The following is a 22,032-nucleotide window of genomic DNA, read 5'->3' as shown; positions in this document are numbered from 1 at the left end:
CTGCTCATCAATAAATTATTTGTTGAATGGAATTCATCTCAGTTATTAACAAAGAAGAGTGAGGAAGGAAATCATGAAGTGGGAAATAACAGAAATTACATTTCTGTATTATGTAGTAGGGTGAAGAGTGATACGGAGACTCTTACCAGAAGGAAGTATTTTAATAATTGTTAACAATGTATCATATCCTCACCCTTTTCTGTTACTCAGTATCAACAAGCACTGAGATTAGGTTGGGCAAATAAATACACCAGGACTCCAGAGATAATGTATGATCTTTACACTGGGAGAAAAGGATTCCAATAGTTAAGAAAATAGTTCAAAAATGAAACTTTCATCTTTCCCAAATTGGGGCATAGTGAAAATCTCCATGTCTGCAGTGTGGCAAATAGGCATAACCAAACATGTTAATTATTTTGTGCCTAGACATCTTCAGAACTATTAACATCTCAGTTCTTGTTGGTTTTTAGAAAACAATTCTTATTCTTGGCCCATTTTTGTAAAGGAAGAAGATGTTGATATCAAGCCTGCAAAAAAAAGTGAGGCTCCATTTACTCATAAAGTGAATATGAAAGCTAGATTTGAACGAATGGCTAAGGCAAGAGAAGAAGAAGAACAAAGAAGAATTGAAGAGCAAAAGTTATTACGCATGCAGTTTGAACAAAAGGAAATTGATGCAGCACTACAAAAGGTACCAGGCTTACATTTCCTTTATTTTCCAAAGATGACCTTTTAGAAACAATGAAGTTTTATGAGGAGGTATTAAAAAAACATTTTAATAGTTTTCAAGTAACTGAAATGTTTTATAAAATACTTTGTAGTAAGCATACTTACATGTTCTTTACTTGGGGGGAAAAATATATTTACCTCCAAATTCTATTACTAAACCACTGTCCTGAAAATAGTACTATAGTATAAATGCCAACTTGAATGCACTTATTTTATTATAGAAAAGAGAAGAGGAGGAAGAAGAAGAGGGTAGCAACATGAATGGCTCCACCATTGAAGATGAAGAGCAAACCAGATCAGGAGCTCCGTGGTTTAAGAAGCCTCTAAAAAACACATCGGTTGTAGACAGTGAGCCAGTTAGATTTACTGTTAAAGTAACAGGAGAACCCAAACCAGAAATTACATGGTGGTTTGAAGGAGAAATATTGCAGGATGGAGAAGACTATCAATATATTGAAAGAGGAGAAACTTACTGTCTTTATTTACCAGAAACCTTCCCAGAAGATGAAGGAGAGTATATGTGTAAAGCAGTGAACAACAAAGGCTCTGCAGCTAGTACCTGCATTCTTACCATTGAAAGTAAGAATTAATCACTCTTTGAATCTAGAACTTTTTATTCTATTTAAAAATGTTTTCCTTTAAAAAAAAAAAAAATTACTTTTCTTCTCTCTTTTTTAGCTGACGACTACTAGGTCCCCTTCCCTCTCCCTGGAACACACCCTCTCTCTCCGACTTTCTTACTGCATCAATCCTTTCTGTGGCGGGGCCAGAAAAGGAAACTGGAAGTGCCACTATGCTGACTTCTCATTCCTTTCCCCAACAGTCTTCACAACACAAGCTCGTCTGAAAAGTACCTCCTTCCTTTTCAAATGAGCACCAGATTCACATTACCCAGTATACATTAATGTGTAATTTAATAAGGCCAAGTGGGAAATTTACTTAATTATTTCTAGCAGAACCTATACAAAGGCTGTGTATTTCCCATGTTTATAGCAATTATGTTTTAAAAAATCATAAATCGGACATATTTTGCATGAAAGAATACCACTTATGAGCTATTCACACCTAAAATTAGTCTGAAATAGCTGAGTTAAGGAATTTGGAACCTATCAATTTGAGTGGGTTTTTTTCCTCAGTAGTTTATCATTTTGGTTGTTGTAGTTTCAGAGTCTTTCTGAAGCAGAGATATGAGGGGGTAGGGGTGTCATTTCTCCCTCTGTGTGGAGAAAACAAAAAAATTAAAGACTTTTAAGAAACAATTGCCAGAGTAAATCTGATGGAAACCACTGCCTAATACAGAGTTCTGAGTGTTGAGAATATCAAACATACTTTTCAAATGTGTGTGATATATATTCAAGCTTATAAAGCAAATTTATGTTGTGACCTTGTCTGAACAAATTATATTTTAATGAGAAAACTTTGTATTAATAGTTCATGCAGGAGAAAACAATTTCAACACAATCAAAGATTTCAAGATCTAGAATTAGATTTAGGGAAAAATGGCACAATCTTCAATTTTGAGTTTTTAAAGTGAGTTTGTAAATAATTAGCAACCATGTACTAATCAAGTTGTTTTATATTTTAACTGTCTGGAAGACAATTTTATTTTACAATGTAAACCCATAATAAAGTCACTTCTGTATTTAAAAAAAAGTCTTTCAGTATTTTAGAAAAGAGACAAACATTCCCTTATAATATTCACCAATGTACATTTATTTTTTTATTGAGGAAACCATAATCAATACAAAATCACAGCAATCATGTACCCTTTTACATACAATGGTATTAAAGCAAACTCTAAACCACAGTTTGTAAAGTATTCAATTTACCTCAAGTCCAAGCTGCATCTCCCTAAGACACTGTTCCCATCACAGTAGCCATTTTAAGCCAATCTTCTTTTTACACGGGTAGTTTCTGTAGAGAACACTTTTCTCAGGACGAAAATGCATTGAGCATGCATAAGAAAAAATATATATATATGTGCAAATACATTTAAGAGTTTCTATAGGGGTATCACTGAAGAAAATAAAATCCTGGGACTTATTTGCTTTCTTAAAAGCACCAATTAAAAAAAATCCCTCAAAAGTTTACACTGTGGCAAGAAAACTCAAGTGACTAAACAAAAAATAAGGTTATTTTCAGAGTCAAAATTATCTTTAACTAGGTATTGTTAAAATACATTTTAAAGTGAGGCAGAATTTTCAGAAAATAAAGACATCTTCATTAATTAGTAATTTCTACAACCTTATTCTAGACAACATAACTTTGCAGGTAGAAGTGGTTCTCCTGGCAGAGTATTCAAACAAATGTTACCACTTTGAATACATTTCTATTTCCCTCTTAAGGTACTCTGTTTACTCCTATCCAAACCCACTCCTGTAAATTAACTACTAAGGTATCTGTCTAAGGATGTATTTTACAATGCTCATAAACAACTAGTATTAAACCACTAGTTTTAGTATTAAAACCATTTTCATTAATTAAAAATAAAAGTATACTTCCCATTTCTAAAAGAGACATCAAACCATAAGAATTCTAAGTACCACCACACTAAGAAATCTTAAAAACAAAAACACATTGTCAAGTTTAAGTGCTAAATAAAATAAATCAATTTCAAGCTAAACATTCTTTCTACCACTCCTAACATCCATTGCATTCAAATCAACTGGCTCACCTTTTCTGCTTTCCATTTATTTCAAGGTTAAGATTAGCGCCATTTAAAAAATGCTTGCAGTATCAGTGAAGGCTTATGATAATAAAAAAAAATTCTCATGAGATAGAAACAATGCCCCAATATCTATTAGCATTCATATGTATTTTCTTTTATAAAAATGCAAACTACAACTAACCAAAACTTGACAGGCTCTTAAGGTTCAAAGAGCTCCTTAATATTATCAATCTTAACATACCTATCATTGACTATTAAAACACACATACACACACATAAATGTGGTGCAATAACTACATAACTTTCAAAATTTAACAGTTCATGGAACATTTAAGATCAAGTGAATAGCACTTTAAAATGAAAAGTGATCAAAGCAGGTACATTACACCCTATACCATATATTATGTATGGGAAAACATTTCATTTTTCTCAATTATGATTTGCCAATTTTACCTTCTACATTGAGCCCTTCTATGGTCCATGCTCATCGGCTCACCAATGGCATACACTCAAAGGATTCCTCTTATGGGTAACTATCTCAGGACCTGATTTTATGAGCTATGATTTGGTGCTTGCAGCATCTTCAGCACTGTGTGTGAAAATGAAGGCAGTATTTTTGAATATTTTTCTTTGTTGCAAAGATAAGCAGGAGTTTTAAAAGGATCAGCACATTTTAGAAATCGAATAAACAAAACTGGTATGATGCTGCTTTAATACATTCATCTTAACTCAAAATATGTACCAGTTAAAATCATCTATAAGAACACACAAACATTTTAAACTGGCAAAAAATAAAATAAATGCAGTGTCAGTTATTAAAGTATTATAAACCAGAAAAATATTGGTTGCTATACAGATTATGAAAGGTTATTTGCTATACAGTTAACATTTCACTGATGCACATGCCTTTACCAAAACATACTGCCAGTATTTCTTATAATTTTTTCCTTTTTTCAGTGTATATAAAAAATTTATGAAAACTGAATTGTCTAAAAAAAAAGTCATAATGAAATTCTTGACCCATAATGTCCTTACTGAATTACTACAGTTCAAGAATAAGAAAAAAAATAAAGACTCCATAGCTTTGGAGGGCAAAGAAAATGTCTTGTCAATCATAAACAGATTGTGAAGGCTGTTGAAGTTTCTGACCAAATGACTTCCTAAATCTTGAAAACTATGTAATTGTCCTTTTTAAAATTTTAACAATTCTTCTATATTTGGGAAAAGTTCGGATGTAGTTTAATTACAGCAGCAATCTACTCATCATTTTCTCCCGTTTTAATTTAAAAAATTAAAATAAAAAACATTACCCAGAAATGTAAACAGTTGTTTGAACAACTTAAAGACTTTCCACTGAAATGGTAGCATAAATAACAAAATACACTTTGGGGAAGCAGTAGCAGATTGCTTTTGAATACACAACCACAAAAACCTCACAGGGACAACATTAATGTACTGAAATATTTATTTATATATGTCCTTAGGTTGTGCTTACCTGTTGCTTTTTGCAGCAGAACCTAAGGTGGAAGGTCTGGGAAGGCACTGTGAAGTATAAATAATTGCACTGTTTGCAATTAATAAAGATTTTAAACCTTAAATGAATCAAAATCAACAGCCTCCAATTTGTGAGTTATGATATTGAATCCAACTGAACTATCTCTTCAGTTTAATTAATAAATGTACCACTTTCCTAAAAGTTCATCTATAAAACAGTATCATGCAAAATACTGAAACTGTTCACATCAATACCCTACTCTTAAAGATAACAGATAACTCCTTAACTATTAAACTTGAAGCTAGAACTACATATCCATATCTAAATAAGGGTAAGGGAAGTCACTCTAGGTTCTATAAAACAGTCAAAAAACATTTCAAAACATCTACAATGAACTGTACTGCTATTTCTCTACCCTATAAGTAATCTCAACATTTATGTCCTTGCACATCTTTCTTTATAGTATATTCAGAACAGCAAATGGTGCTCCCCCACCAATGAAAGAACTAGTCTATATATTTAGGAAATGGTGTTAAAACCACTACATTGCTTAATATTTGCAAACTGAAAACCACTGTCTGATACATTTCAAGTCTTTCATATTAATATATAAGATATGCATGTTTTACACTGAAAAACAATATATTTTAGGAGCACCAATGAGTAATACTATTCAACTTTGTTAATGATCAGTTTTCTTTAGCTATAGCTAAAGCATATCAAAAATACTTACCCATTAAGCTCACTTTAAAAAAAAATACAGACCTATGAATTACTCTATGTTAAATTAAGAAGCAGTTATGGTTTTCCAAGATATAAGCACTGTATTCCAACATAATATTCACACAAAGTATGGCATTTGCATTATGTGGAACATTGACAAAAAGATACTGTTGCAGTTCATCAATTTGTCATTCTGATGTACTTACAGTGCAATGCTCCTTGAAGGAACACAATCAAGGATGATACACAGCACAGTCCTCCTCACCCCTACAGAGCTAGTTCTATACTGGCTGGATCAAACCTGCACTTCAACAGACAACGGCAAGACAGACTGTATTTGCATGTAGTCTAATATATTAATATGCAAAGAGCCAACAAATATGCAAAGAGTAAAACAATGGATTTCAACAAAATATCAGAACTTCAGCATGAGTGTTATAGAGTAATAAAATGATTTCAAGTACATAAAAAAATTAAGTTGATTCAATGATTGGACTTGTGCATTTACAAAACAAAGCTTATCTATACTGCAAAAAGAAAAAAAAAGAAAAAAAGAAAAAAAAAGCTTGAACATTTTCATACCCCAATAATGTTTCAATGGCAGATGCACTGTAGCTATACTTTTTGCATACTACTTTTTCTACCCTAAATTTAGAAAGAAACACTCTAATATTGTATACATTTGCAAGAGCTGTTTTACATGAAAAAACTGTTCTTATTATAGACTACTCATATTCACTATCCGAAAACTGTTTAAAATTAGTTATGCTGAAACAGTCTTGGAAATCAAGTAATTATCAAATTAAAAACAGAAAGGTTAACTGTTATAGCAGCAGTACAGGTCTGAAACAGTGGTCATGTATAAAAGGAAATTTCACTGTTAATGCAATGGAAGTATGCCAAAAGATCACTGTACACACATGCAGTTTTTAATCAAACAGAAGGGGAAAAAAATGAAGATATCAGGATTACTTGTGCTGAAACAGCCAAATACAATAAATGGAAAAGATCCTCCAATCTACTACTATACTGCAAGGGGGAAAGAAACATGCCAGTGTTTAAAAACTCAAATTAATATTTCATGGGGAAAGCTTATATATTTGTGTATATGTATCTTAATTTATCATTGCTAAGAAATTATGAATCCTTTAAATACCCACATATCCAACTTACCGACACAGGAGGTTTCATATCATTTATTGTAAAGCACAAAACAGGCATTTTAAAAGTGAAAGTATACATTGAAAAAAGTACATTTATATCACAAAGCATCGACCACATAATAGTTGCAAATACATTTGCTGGAATGTGTACATCTACACTAAATACTAAAAACAAACCAATTTTCATTTCTACACAGAAATATTAACCTCCTATCAGTAGTGATAGATATTTTGTACATTTTCAAAAAAAAAAGAAAAAAAAGAAAGAAAGAAAGAAAGAAAAAACACTATTTTAAACCAAAAACAAAATTAAGATCTTCATCAAGCCGTCTGCATCCATATATTTAACAAAGGTTTTTTTCCCCCACACAATGAAGCAAATACTGTATTGTCCACTTCTTATTATTGGCCCTGTGCAGAAGAGATACATAAGAAATACACAAAAAGTTAAAGAAAATCCTTTAAATGGAGCTAACTCAGGAGTGAATCCTTTAAGAAAGAAAAACTGGTTAATATAAATGGTGGTGGCTTCTTGCATGATTTGCAAATCCCTGGGGGAAAAAAATTTATTTTTAAAATCAAAGGCATTATAGAGATATCTAGCACTCAGATGCCAGAAAGCATTGTAAAAAACAAACAAACAAACAAAAAAACCCAAACAATATACCACAGTACTTCATTTAGTTATACTTTGCCTGATAAAAATTTAAAAGGCAAACATAATCCCAGACAACAGTAAACATGCAGAGAACAAGACTGGAGTTGAAATCAACACATTAGCAAATTTATTATACCTGAGGTGCTGGAGGATGCTGTGGCATTCCCTGGGGACTTGTCTGGGCATAGTAGGCTGCTTGTTGTCTGTAGTACTCAGCCCAGGCTGCACTATAATCTGGCTGACCACCTGGTGGAGCACCAGTAGGGGCAGGAACTGCTTGACCTTTGAGAAAACAAAACAACTTTGTTGCTGTAACCACAATTAAAAGCCCCAAAGAATCTCAGTTCTAATAAAAACAATACCTTGCTTCTTGTAATATTCCTCCCAAGCCTTTGAATAATCTTGTGTCTGCCCTTGTTGACCTAAAAAAAACCCCCTAAATTTTAATACAAAATTATATCCACTGTAAGTACAGGTTATAAAGACAAAAGCAGAGGGTCAGAATTGCTCTTGTTTTATTTTAAATATTCATTAGTGTCAGAAAACTACTCTGTAATTAAAAAAAAAAATCTAAATGCTATTTTATTTTCTTTTTGCCTTATACTAATCGTAACTTTTAGTTCCAGAGCATCACTATTAATGAAAAACAAAGCCATCCACATAGTTTTAACTAAGATAGGTAAACATTTAGGCATAATCTCGATTCAATTACAGAATTTATGAACTATTAATGTCCTAAATTCAGTCTGGAACAGCAGTGCACGGTTCCCCAGTGGTGATGCTGGGAGGAATGGATGGACCACTATTCTTTTTTTGTTTTCTTATCCATTTGGATTTGTTACACTACAAGTTTTAAATAAAATGCAAATCTTCAATGGAGAAAAAGAAAAAGAACATTTTTTGAGGGAAAAAACCCACTTAAAAGCTATTATTTAAAGACTTCATTATTTTAACATCTGGCCAACATTTTTGTTTCCTGATAAGTAACCTATACACTACATGTATGAACACTAATCTTCAAGATATCTTTTAATATGACATTTAAAGTTTTAATATGCTGTGTCCAAATTACAACACAATTTTATTAAAAATAACATGATGAAGGACATAAAGAATAATCACTACTGAAGAGGTTCTAAGAAGCAAAATCAATGAAACACAAAGCTCAACAGCTTGCACAAGCACGTTTTTCTAGGTGACTTTCTGGAATTAAGAGACTAAAGAGACATACTCAAATGCGATGCATGAACCTTGAATGGTCTCTGGATTTAAAAAACAAAATAAAAACAAGCCCCCCCCAACACACAAACAGCTACAAAAGACATTTTTTCTGACAACCAGGGAAACTTAAATATGTTGATATTATTGAAAATTTATTTGGAGCAACAGTTGGCAACTTACTCTGAAATGGCTCAGGCACCAAAAAAAGTATACATACAAAGTACATGTCGCAAACTTTTTGAAAATGGTCAATCTGGATAGGAAATATAAACATGGGTGTTCGCTGTACTATTTTTCCAATTTTCTGAAGGTATAAAAAAATTTGAAATCAAAAGTTGGAGAGAAAGAGAACCTGAGTTTTCCTATTTAACTCCTTTATTTGAAAAAAATTTTATTTAGTTTGTAATTCATTTGACTTTATGAAATTATTACAGCTAGACAAAAAATACTGGCAGAAAGCTGTTTTTATGTTTGTTAGATGTTGCCAACAAGGCAACTTTATAGTTTTAGAAAGTGGTCTATTCACCATCACAAATTGGTCAAAGAATAAAAGCAACTGAGTAAATAAAAATTTAAGATTTATGACTAACTTAAAACATGCAAGAAACTCCCCCCTACTTATATGGGCAACAGCACAGAGAAATCCCATATATACTGTAAACAAAATTCTCACACTTTTGTTTTCCACACTCTTTTCAAAGAGGAAGTGAGTCTAACATTTTGATTTTATGAGGAGACACAATTCAAGTAAATCTAAAACCAGTTTCAGTATTTAGACAACTGCCAAATATCTTGGTATCAATAGTAATAAAACCATACAACATTTTCTTACAAACTGCACACATGAAAACTTGCTGACTTGAGGCCAAACTTATTTAAGACAGCAACAATTTCCACTTCAGGTTTACAAATGGAACTAAACCTCATTGTTAAGAGATACTCATATTTTAGAGGCAAAAAAATAACAGTATCAGGGAGACATCTCAAGAAAATTCATCAAACTCAAATGTTCCCTGAAAAACAACCCCCATCCCAAACTCAAATATCCCTGTGGAAAGCTAAAAGTAAACATGTTAGACTCTAAGAAAAATAAACAGTTGGTTAAGTAAGTCATCAACATTTGACATTCCAATCTTGAAAGCGTCCATAGAAAAACTCATTCCACTCCTATGTGAAGGGCAAATGTCATTCTTTTCGCCCAGGTGAAAGCAGGGAAAGAACTCTTCCTATCGAATCTATTTATATTTTGGCTCTTCCCCTAGCCTCTTGCCCTTTGGAAAGGCATGTCCTTAACTTGTTCCCTTTATTCTTCTCCTCAGTTCAAAAACTGTTTTGATATGAGATAATTTAGTAGAACAATACTTAACATTTACATGTAACTTTACAATGTATAAAGTCTTAATTTCATTTCATTCAAGAGATAAGACTTGTCCTAGAGTTCACATGTAACATTCTATTACAGCCCAAGAGACAGCCTTGCTTGATTTCACCCTCAGTTATTTCTCCATACACCTGCATCTTTCCCATTACCACTCTCGCCCAGCTCTTTTAGGCTAGGTACCTACCATATGCTAAGGGTTCAGAGTCCACCATATCAGTGCTTAACATTAAAAGGGACTCCGCCTCAAGTCAAACTTATCCCCAAATGCCTTCATTTACTTTCCTCCAAATAGGAACTGCCTGTCTCTATTTTGAAACCCTATTTCTCTTTAGGGTGTTAACTTTTTTACAAAAGTTCCCTTTCATTCTAGCTTCAAAAGCACCCACATCCAGACTGCTGTCATTCCTTATAGGACAGCGATATGAATTCCTTAAAGTTTCCGTCTTTAACCCTCCAGAATCTCATCTTTAAGAATTTCTCTCAAGTTCTCTTCATGCTAATCTAGGTAACTTACAATTGTTTCAGAAAACAAAACTAATTAAAAAACTCATCTGTTTCAACAGACTTTTATTTATTAATAAGCAAACTGACAAATCTACAGTGTTAGTGGGGATTTTCTGTTCTTAACAGAAAAGGCTGAAATGGCTTCAAAAGCTGAGACAGTCTCCCTAGTTTGGTGACGAGGGCACTGGATTAGAAATCAGGACATCCTTACTGGAATGAATGCCAATACTATGACATAGTATGAGTGTGTTTCGTGTTTGGTAATCGTAATCATTGTTGCTCTTGTTGTGGTCATCCATTTACAATGCTTGGTGTCAGTTTATTTATCTCTTGTAAAAATAAAATACAGTGTGTGTGTGCGTGTGGGGGGGGGGGGAACCCTCATGGGAACAGCAAACCCAAGAACTGCAATAGATACACAAAAAAGAAAAAAAAAAAAGAAATCAGGACATCCAGAGTCCTAGGAAATCCTACCTATGCCACTTGGAAGAGTAAAACTCAATCTTTCCAAATAAGGGAGTCTGACTTAGAGATGAAGATCTTTCTCTCTCCCTGATATTTTATTAACCCTTTCTTTCCCTTCCATTTAAAAACATCAAAAGATTGAACTGATTAGTTTGATGCTTTAAGGTTTCTTATTTGTAGTTATCCTAAAAAGATCTTAAGGACAAGCAATGCACCTAGAAGAAATCAAAGTAGTTAAGCAATCAATCCTTTACAAAACAAAAAACAAAAAAAGACTTCTACAGGAAAAATAAATGGACCTTGTAGCTATCATTAAAGACCTGACAACCTAACATTATTTAAGATTTACATGTAAGGGGGAATCACTCAACCAGTTCACTTTGCTCATAAAATTAATAGCTTATCGTTGTGCTGCTACAGAAAAACATTCAAGTGAAAAGAAGGTGGGGGTTACGAGGATCTTCAAACATGGTGTTATTTAATGAGTTATTTCTATACCACCTTTCTCCACAAAGGACTCAAGACAGTCCAGCATATTATCTCTAAAATTAGAATTTTATATAGTAGTTAGCAGGGAAAAGGAAGAAAACAAAAAACTTTTAAAAAGGAAAGGTGAAATGTCTACCCTTAACAATAAAAATTTGAATGGTTAGACCTTGCAGATTACATTCAACATACTCATTTTGGGTAAGTGTAAAAAGGCTAAATAGCAAATTTATTAACCTAAGTCTAACAATAGACCTTTGTTTTTACCCAGTTTTAATAATAATGTAGGGAACATATAAAGCATACTACCCACTGTGAAAATACAAGTTGGACCTAATGATTTTTAACCTCAACATGCTCAAATCTTTAATAAAAGTGACGCTACTTCATAAAAGCTAGTGACCACAGGTCATGACCACTATGTCATTAAGGAATGATTACTAATAGTATTCCCAGTTATTCTCAAAAGTATCCCAATTTGGAAAATAAATTATGTGATCACCCTAATTACAATATACTATTTTGAGGTTAAAGTTTTTTAAGTTTCTTTTTGCAGAATTTTAGCTGTTGTAGACCTGCTTGAGATAAGCTGGGTCACAAAAACATAAATTAATGAATTTGTTACAACCTCAGGAGTAAGAGGCAGCGTGACTCTTCTGGAAAGTCATTCTAACAGTAAAAATTATTTTTCTTTTTTTAAAACAGAGATCAGCTGTGCAAAACATCCTTATCATCAGGTATATGTACTTTTATTCAAAGATTAATATAATAACCATTCTGGAAATTTTTCTTTCTGTGGAGAATGACAAACATTCTTTGGCAAAGAACACTGAAATTTACGTGGAGAATCACAAGAAGACTGTACCTCATGACGAAACTATCACCTATACTTTCTATATCAGTGAAGAATGAGCACGTTTATCTTATTAGCTTCTGTTTGTGACAACTGGTTATGGTGTAAGTGTGTTAATTTTGAATGACTAAGAATAAACATCTGAAAAAAACCCGGTCTGTCCGGAAGTATAACATCAGGTTTGAAATGGTTCCTGAAAAATGCAAATTCAGGAGACAAGCTTGGGACTTAGACCCTCTTAAGAGTTCCAAGTCTGGTTCCACCGCTTTGTAGTTGTGTGACCTGTTTTCCAATATGCACATCTAAGTGTCAGTGAACAGAAAGAACCCCATCCACGGTTTTGCTTTCTGCAGTGAAGTGACCTGTGGTCAACCGTGGCCTGAAAATATTAAATGAACAATTCGTAAGTTTTAGATTGTGCACCATCCTGAGGAGCATGATGAAATCTCATACTGTCCCTTTGTCTAGCATATCCCACCAGTTAGTCACTCAGCAGCCATCTTGCTTATGTGCTTATGTGTCCGAGTAACCCTTATTTTACTTAATAATGGCCCTGAAGTGCAAGAATAGTGATGCTGGCAATTTGGATATGACAAAGAGAAGCCTTTTCCTTTAAGTGAAAAGGTTAAAAGTTCTCCATTTAAGAGAAAAGAAAAAAATCGTATGTTGACAGAGGTCGCTAAGATCTATGGTAAGAACAAATCTTCTGTGAAACCGTGGAAGAGGAAAAAGAAATTCATCCAAGTTTTGCTGTCCCACCTCAAAATGCACGTTACAGCTACGGTAAGTGATTATCTGCTTAGTTAAGATGGAAAAGGCATTAAATTTGTACAAGGTATTGAGAGAGAGATCACATTCATGTAACTTTCATTCAATATACTGTTATAATTGTTCTATTTATTAATGTTGTTACTCTCTTACTGTACCTAACTCATAAACTTTATCATAGTTATGTACGTATAGGTAAAAAGCACAGTACATATAGGGTTCAGTACTATCCGCACTTTCAGGCATCCATGGGGGGGAGGGGACTTGGAACATATCCCCCATGTAAAAGTGGGGGACAACTGTACAGTTTTCCTTCACAGCAGTTTGCAATAATATATTTGCGAAGTACTTGACAACTGTACTCTCCATTAGAATACAATAACCAGAAGGGCAGGGCTCCTAGGTGTTATGCCCACAGTCACATTCCCAGTATCTATTCCTATGCTTGGCATATAGTATATGCTCTACATTTATTGAATGAAAACGGCCCTTCTAGGTGACTGTTTTTCCTTTTTCATAATGCAAATGTTAATTAAGTAATTAACCTCCTCTGTCACTGCAGGTTACTTCTTATCTGTTTATTTTGCAGCACAAATAATATCACACACAACCAATTTTTGCTTGGTGCTCTATAATTTAACCAGTGCCATTTAGGTTACTGACATGCAACTTATCTTTGACAAAAGTATAGGTAATATTCAATGTCCTATGTGCCAGTGGGGAAACTTTTAGTTCCAATTAGTAAATGGCTGACAAATGCAATTAGAAATAAAAAGATTTCTTAACCACAAATTTAACAATTATTATTTGTAATGACCATATGTCTGAAAGTTCAGTGATTTTGGAATGCATTCTTGTTCAACAGTTCTATACCTCGAGATTTTAAGTTATTGGATGAAAGAAGTCCAAGGAAATAAAAACATGGACCAAACATGCCTTTTATCAAAATCTTCAACCTTTTAGTGTGATATTTACTAAATGTTTCAGTTTAATAAAATGTATAAAAAAAGAAATGTAGAACATACCCATTTTCTTGTAGTACTCTTCCCAAGCCTTGGTATAATCAACCTGTCCAGCTGGAGCTGGATTCTGCTGATCTCCTTATTTAAGAAAAACATAAAAAATTATGATTAACGTTTTTAAAAAGCAATTGTGGCCCTTTCCTTGTTTTCTGTGTAGAGGAGCTGGGAGCAGCCTGTCATGGAGAATGAGGGTAGGAGAGAAGTGCTGTGGGGTAGTGGCATCCTTGCTGGTGCCAAGACACAGGACTCCGGGAGTACAGAGACAGTGTACAGAGAAGATGGTCTATTTATTTAGAAGAGTAGTTACACTGAGCATATAAGTAAATTCACTGGTCAAATAAAACACACTGACGATATCAGGTCTTTCACCATTTATAAGCATGGAAAGTGGGAAAAGCTAGAAAGAAGAACTCTGAAACCCTGGAATGGAATTGCAGGTGATATAAATGTATAGTTTTAAAAATATATACACATATGGATATTTATGTATTTTTTATATGTATGTAGGTATGCATGTACGCAAATTCATATCCTAGCTCTGTACACTGAAAGGAGCTAGTAGCAGTAACACCTCAGCAGCAATGAACACAACTGTTAAGTTTCTAAATATCATCATCTACTGAAAGAAATCAGGGATCATTGGAAAAATGGCTGATTCAAGGGCTGGAGCCCAAAAAGCACAATATCAGCATCTTATTGTGCAAGAAAGTAGGGAAGTGCTTAAAGAATGACAGGCATGTCAAAAGGATACAGGAGCCATCTTGAAGCTACTCCTGACTGGCCAAATCTAGGACAACCTGGTTAAGTTAAAAATATAACTTACTGAATAAAACAGGAATCCATACTGACATAAAGAAATAAACAGAAAGAAAAAGGAAACCTCTTCCATAGTAAAATACCACCTAATAAATGCAGAATGAATGACGGAAGGAGAAATTATCATCATATTTGTAATTGAATCAGGCAGCTATTATCAATGAAGGCTAAGGCCTTCAATGAGGAACAGAATCCTACGAACGTTTAGCTTAGAAATCTTAGAAAGTTTTCTAAGGAAGTTTAGCTGTGGTATATGTTTTGATCAGAAAGGTAGTTTTCTCTTTGCTCTAGTAGTTTTATAATTTGTACTAGTTCTTTGTTTCTGCTATCATGTTGTTTTAAAAAAAATGTTAAGATTATAAATCACATCTAATCAAACTGAACTGCACAACTTCTACTGTATCTTTATTTTAAGGAAAAACGAGAATAGAATTATCCTGTTTGTCCTGCCCCCCCTCCATAAAAAGAACAGAATAGTGGTATAATCTCAGTATAACTCTCCAGACAGTATTAATTTCAAAGAGAAAAATGGTGATTTTATGGTATAGAATCTTGGCAGACATCAACATGACTGAGTGACCATGGTTACCACCTCTGGGGATAAAACAGGTCCACAATATACGACCCCTACTGTAATGCACTAAGAGAGCAGCATTCATTTCTGACGTATTCTTGCCATAATGTAAGCAGGAACCCTGATCGTGACCTCATCTTCATAAGAAAAGGTTGAAGGGACCTAGGTTGATCCATAAACATCTCACAAAACAAAAGGTCTGTACTCTTTTGAAAGAAAAAGACAGGAATTATTCTTGATTGATGAGAAGCTGTTGGAACAATTGGTGAAATCTCAGTAACGGCTGTGCCTTGGGATAGTAAGATGTATCAACATTGATTAACGAGTGCTGTGTGATGGTTATTTTTGGAGAAATACAGAAAGGAGTATTTAAGGGTAATGGGGCATTATGTCTACACCCTGGTCTTAATGGTTCTGAAAAAGACTAATGATAATGGATATGGACAAATGTGATAGGGTAATGGAACAAATGGGGAAGATAAACATCAAGAGCTAGATTATCTGGATGTTCTTGGTAATGTATCTTACAACTTTTATGAAATTTTGCAGTTATTTCAAAGTAACTTGTTTTTAAAAAGCAAAGCCTGCTTACTGAAGCTGTAACTAAATAATATTATAAATTTGGGGGTAATACACCAATGTACTTTATATATAATTCCAAACACAGGTTTTCACTTCCACATAGAAAATAAATTCTTTAATTACCATAGTTACCTTGTCCATTGGTTTGGGTTGTAGTTGGTGCACCGGCAGGAGCTGCAGGCGGTGGCTGTGCTTGTTGTTGATAATAGTGAGCATAATAAGCAGCCCAAGCTGCTGAATTTGGATCTGTTCCTGTTTTAGCTAGAATAAACACAAGTTCTATATTTGTATCTAAAGTCCATAATCAATCAATCACACACACACCTCTCTAGCAAATATATAGACCCCCAAATTAACTGGACATTAAAAAACAGTAAGTGGACACTCAAATTCTTTTATTATTTTTACTGTCATCATTAGCTTTTATTATAGAAAACTTAGGCTCAGAGATTAAGTAACTTTACTAGTTCCTAGAAAACTAGTGACTGGCAGAGTTGGGATACAAAGAAAGATCTTTTGGTTCCAAATCCAATGCTTTGTCTCAAACCATCCTGTGCCCTTCTTTTTCTAAACCAGTTTTGCCTCAAGCACTACAGTTTTATGTGGCAGATGACTAAAGGAAAGGAATTCTAGGGACTGACCTGTACAAGAAAGAATTATTTTACAACTATGAACTGTCTTATCTTGTTTTCAATGGAGAGACAACTTAAAAACCTTGGAAAAAGAAACAGATTCGCCATATTTCATCTCATCATATTTCAGTGATTATCCTAAAAGATAAACTTGATGTCACTGCCCTATTTGAAATTCTTCATTTATTTCCTGGAGCCTTCAGGGACTATTAAAGCTTTTAGGTACAGAATATCATTCAACATATTTAACAAGATATTTGGACACCCTCGCTTACACTTTCCCTTCCAGCCTCCTCTCCCTGCTGTCAATATTTTTCCATCACTCAAGTTCTGGCCACAGTAAATTGGTTGTACTTTTCAAAAGTCATCATGCTCATATTTGAGCATTTCACCATGTTATGCCTCCTTTGCACTTGACTGTCCCTCACTCATCCTTCATAAAAATCAACTGATGCATTAAAAGTTTGAGACTTCTCAGTCAGAAACAGAAATCCTCTCACTGATTCTGTCTTTTATACTGGGTGTATCATATGATACTATAGGTATATCTTTATTAGTTTATATCCTGAAGAAGGATGTAATTTCCTTAACCAGATTCTATATCTATATGTAATCGATTTAGCCTTCATCCCAAATGGTCAGCAATTCTCAGCTGCCTAATAAAACAAAGGTTAGTGATGTTTGAGAAAAAAAGGGTAAGGATTCCCAGAGTGAGCCAATGTCTAAGGTGATACAGTTATAAGGCATTATGCCACTCTCCATAAGTTTCTAAATTAATACATGTGTCCCAATACATAGTATCATTACCTGTATAGTAATTAATACAAATATGTCACTTGACACCACGTCTAGATAGAGAAACTGAGATAAAACACTTTTAGGAATTGATACTCACACTCTTACAACGTGTAGACCATATATGAAAACCAGTCTCATAATTACATGTAACTAATACGTACTGAGAACTTACTAAATTCATTATTATATTCATTCATTTACTTATCATTTTATAGATAAGAAATCAGATTTAGGGAGGTTCAAAACTTGCTTACTATCCCGTAATTAGTAAGTTATGACTAGGACTTATTCAAGTCTGTTTCACTCTAAGTATGTGACTACTACATAAATCTTTAACAACCCAGTAATTTTTTTATAGAAACAGATTTTAATTCAGAGAATACAGACTTTACTGTCAATAAAGGGCCACATTTAAATACCAGGATGTTTAATACAGAGTAATGAAACAGTTTCATTTTGGTCTAACCCTAGCTGTTATCTTTTAGCTAAATGGGTTATTTCTTTCCCAAAGGCATTGCTGAAAGCCACATTCATTAACCAATTCTTTCATTGATGACTTCACCACTACCCCAAGTGGGAAAATGAGACTGTAAAACAGAGACCACTTCTTATTCACATCATTTCTCTCAATCATACTACCTACCCAGAGCATCCAAATAGGTGCAATCCTGCAGATCCAAGTTACCCAATATAAATCTGCCCCTTAATTTTCTCAATCTCTTCAGTGGTGGGATTCTTCTGCTTAATAACACCATACCAATTAGCTTACAAGAGGGAAAGAAAAGTCCTTCCATTCTTTAAACACTATTATACAATAAATCATATTTGACCCTTCTTCTGTTAAGTCCTTCTAGCACGGTATTGCTAACATTTTAAGTACGCATTTCTACAGAATGTAAATTCACTGTTGCATACTCAGACCTTAGTGCACACAGTTTGTTTCCTGAACGTGTGGGAGTTGTGGTTATTTGGTAACTGTCATGTTGTAGCATCATGTTCCAAAGAGCATACCTCCTATGAAATTAAGGTATGTTATAATACAGGGCCAGCCTTAAATACCAGAAATGTTTAATAAAATTCACTAAAACAATTTCATTTAAATTATTTTAGTTTTTAAAAAAATAAGCATACTAGTGTGAAAAGGAATCCTTAATTCAGTACCTTCCTTGAAACTACTCCAGTGAAAGACGCCTAAGAGGTATGTAGTAGGTGAGAAAAAAAAAAGGATCATAAATAAAAGTTACTGGTTTCAATGAATGCTCTTTGACCGTGATGGAAAGAAAAGTACAGGGTGGGAAAAGACTCAAGGATAGAATAAAATGTAACAGATACAAATCACATCTGAACAGAGAAAATATTTAACTAAATTAATTTGAGAGTTCCAACATGCAGATATTTAATACAGGCCTGTTTTTTACTAACGTGAAGTTATATTAGGAATACTAAAATAGGCAACTTACATATCTTTTTTGAGAATTTGGAAGCTTAATGCCCAAGGATTAAACACTCCGACTCACACAATTTTATAAGTAAATGTACACTATTCTTTCATGGATAATGTCACGATTAACATACAGTACATTTGATGGCACTAGCATCTAAAACCTAAGACACTGTACTTCTTCCTATACTTTTGGCTTTTAGCATTCTGCTGTATCACTTCTAAAGTAGAGAAAGCCAAATGCAGGTAGAAAAAGACCTACAAAAACAGACCATACTCACAACAGTCTTATACACTGTAGTAGAACCAGAACCTAACACTTCTGCTGAAGGAGTGAAACAAGTGCAGAAAATGCACACAATGTAGAATCAACACTACAAAATTTATAACTATAATAGGAGTGGCAAACAAAAACACAGATTACACCCAAATGATAAGCATCTTTTACCTGGATCTGGAGGGGCCTGTTGCTGCCAATGTGGATACGCGTTTCCCCACCCCTGGGGAGCATAAGGGGCTGGAGGACCACTGAAAACACAGAAATCAATTTTAAAATAGTTTCCCAAAATCTAGAATCTTTGAGCAAAAGCCTAGAACCAAACTCAAAACTTACTGAGGAGCAGGGCCAGGTGGTCCTGGATTATAAGGTGCAGGGTTATATGGTCCCATTGGAGTTCCAGGCCCAGGGGGCCCAGGAGGCCCATGGGGGCCTGGGACACCATGGGGCCCATGGGGTACAGGTGGCCCTAAAGGATTTACTGGGCCCTGCAAAAAAGCAAAAGACAAAGAAAAATCAGAAAGACAGTAATGGTTAAACATTTCAAAGGCCAAATAACCTTCCATTTTACCCTTTTACCTAACCACAAGCAATCTAAAATTTATGATTTTCCTTCACTTCCTCACTCATGCTGCAAAACTTCTGGACTCTACCATATTAATGAGGCATGTAAAATTAATTAAAATCAACAGCATTAGCAAAGAACTGAAACATTAACTTTACCTTCTATTCTTTTCAGGCTGTTCCCTTTTCCATTATTCCCCTTTCCTTGCACAATTTTTACTTTTACTATCCCTTTATCATCTTAATCATGGAAGTTTATCAAATATCAAGTTCTTACCTCTTCTCTCTCTGCATCTACTCTATATCTATTCACTTAACATTGTAATCAGAGAACCATCCTGACAATACAGTCCTCAAATTGCTTAGGTCTCATATCGTGAACTGGCTATTGAATACTTTCCCAATAATGTAACAAGTTCTCACTCAACAAACCAGTCCTTCTCACAGCCTTCCTGTCACTGAGCCCCATTTCAATCAATAATTTAAATTCATTTCCTCCCTCACCCTTTATCATAATTTTCTGAATACCATGAAGATTCCCTTTTTAATTGATTTAATAAATCAGGATATTTCGTATCCATTTCATTCCACATCATAATTAATAATGCTCAGGTGATTCTTCTTTGATAATCCAACTTGTAAGGACCACTAGATTTAACTGCTCTAAAATAAAATATTCCTTTCATGCAGTTAATACTCACCATGTGACAATTTGGACAAAAATGCTTAATCTATATATGGTTGTCAATTTTCTCACTACAATAAAGCCAAACTTCAAGACTTTCATAATAACCTGTCTCTTTAAGTCTCTAACTGCTGTCATTATCCCTCACTTCAATGATACATAACCTATCCTTTCCAAATAGTAAAAAAAGGATTACTGAAAAAAGGTAGCAACATTTTTACAGGGCTTTGTTCCAGGCACTCTTTTAAGTGATAAACACACATACTTCAAACATGTAATCCCTATAACCCTAAAAGGTAGGTATGATTATCCTCACTTTCAGATGAAAAAAAGGCAAAGAGTGTAAATATCTTCCCCCAAGGTCACACAGTCAGTAAATGATTCAGAGTATTTTGAACCCAAACAGCCTGACTCCAGAGTCCAAGTTCTTCTTAAGAGCTTCTCTTGAACAACCTATCTTGTCTGTCCATCAACCCAGAAGCAATGCTGATCCATGCATGCTAATGACAGCAAAATCCAAAACCAAGATGCACGATTCATTTTTCTGGCATCAATTCCTGCCATTACTGAGTCCAACAATTATTTTCTTCATTTTTTTGAACAATTATACTTATTCTCCATACCACAGAACTTACAACGTTTGTGTATACTTTTATAAGGTATTCTTTTTTTAAAAATAAATCTATCTATCTATCCTACCTACCTACCTACCTATCTATCTATCTTGGTTGTGTTGGGTCTTCATTGCTACAGGAGGGCTTTCTCTAGTTGCGGCGAGCGGGGGCTACTCTTCGTTGCGGTGCGCAGGCTCCTCATTGTGGTGGCTTCTCCTGTTGCGGAGCATGGGCTCTAGGCGTACGGGCTTCAGTAGTTGTGGCACGTGGGCTCAGTAGTTATGGCTCACGGGCTTAGTTGCTCCGCGGCATGTGGGATCCTCCCGGACCAGGGATCAAACCCGTGTCCCCTGCATTGGCAGGTGGATTCTTAACCACTGCACCACCAGGGAAGTCCCTATAAGGTATTCTTAAGTGTCTTTTGTATATCTATTTTTTGTTTTCCCAAGCAGAGAGAAACACCCCATTCACAGCATGGCAAACATCAAGAAGAACTTTCCTAAGATACTCTAATTATTATTAATAATTTAAGATGCTCCCACACGTTAATTCTTCACAGTAAAATAAAAGAAACACAGTAAAGCACTATTTTCTCACTATTTCCAAATTTGATCATGCATCAGAATCACCTGGAACATCCTTCTAAAATTAGATGCTGGGTCGGTCCTATTGCAGACATTCTGAATCAGAACTGTGTATATGTGTCAAGGTGTAAAGGACCCAAGCGGTCGACATTTTAAAACTCCCCAGACGACTGTCAGCCAGTCTAAGAATTAGGATTTATAGATTTCTACTTTACTGAGGGGGGAGGCATCTGATTCACCTTTGCTTCACCAAAGTTGGGTAAGCAAGCCCTTAATAAATAGTGACTTCCTGTTAACTGTCTCCTTCAGGTATATTCCACAATCTTCCA

At 34.4% G+C, this 22,032-nt stretch overlaps 2 protein-coding genes across 38 annotated transcripts in view; one reads left to right on the top strand and one right to left on the bottom strand.

Annotated features, from left to right (window-relative positions):
- Positions 1–2,382, top strand: part of NEXN (nexilin F-actin binding protein) — a 53,479-nt gene extending 51,097 nt beyond the window's left edge. For all 8 annotated transcript variants that reach the window (XM_082355163.1, XM_082355165.1, XM_082355161.1 and 5 more), the window contains 3 exons: positions 506–691; positions 951–1,308; positions 1,408–2,382. In XM_082355163.1, the coding sequence (XP_082211289.1) occupies positions 506–691; positions 951–1,308; positions 1,408–1,421 (558 nt within the window). In that variant the 3' untranslated portion in view covers positions 1,422–2,382. The remainder of the gene's footprint in view (positions 1–505; positions 692–950; positions 1,309–1,407) is intronic.
- Positions 2,383–2,418: 36 nt separating this feature from the next.
- Positions 2,419–22,032, bottom strand: part of FUBP1 (far upstream element binding protein 1) — a 34,025-nt gene continuing 14,411 nt past the window's right edge. For 6 of the 30 annotated variants that reach the window (XM_082355280.1, XM_082355291.1, XM_082355283.1 and 3 more), the window contains 8 exons: positions 19,593–19,744; positions 19,428–19,507; positions 16,232–16,369; positions 14,140–14,214; positions 7,799–7,858; positions 7,573–7,718; positions 4,893–4,939; positions 2,419–2,643 (listed from right to left, as the gene is read on the bottom strand). In XM_082355280.1, coding sequence (XP_082211406.1) covers positions 2,598–2,643; positions 4,893–4,939; positions 7,573–7,718; positions 7,799–7,858; positions 14,140–14,214; positions 16,232–16,369; positions 19,428–19,507; positions 19,593–19,744 — 744 coding nt within the window. In that variant the 3' untranslated portion in view covers positions 2,419–2,597. Of the gene's footprint in view, positions 3,987–4,892; positions 4,940–4,964; positions 5,922–6,795; positions 7,190–7,572; positions 7,719–7,798; positions 7,859–14,139; positions 14,215–16,231; positions 16,370–19,427; positions 19,508–19,592; positions 19,745–22,032 lie in introns of those variants that run through there. The other 24 variants (XM_082355281.1, XM_082355282.1, XM_082355292.1 and 21 more) reach the window with 14 other exon arrangements.

The sequence above is a fragment of the Balaenoptera borealis genome (genome assembly GCF_965194805.1).
Source record: "Balaenoptera borealis genome assembly, chromosome: 1".
Lineage (NCBI taxonomy): Eukaryota > Metazoa > Chordata > Mammalia > Artiodactyla > Balaenopteridae > Balaenoptera > Balaenoptera borealis.
Note: the sequence above shows the minus strand (reverse complement) of the source record. Positions and strands in the feature narration are given on the sequence as shown.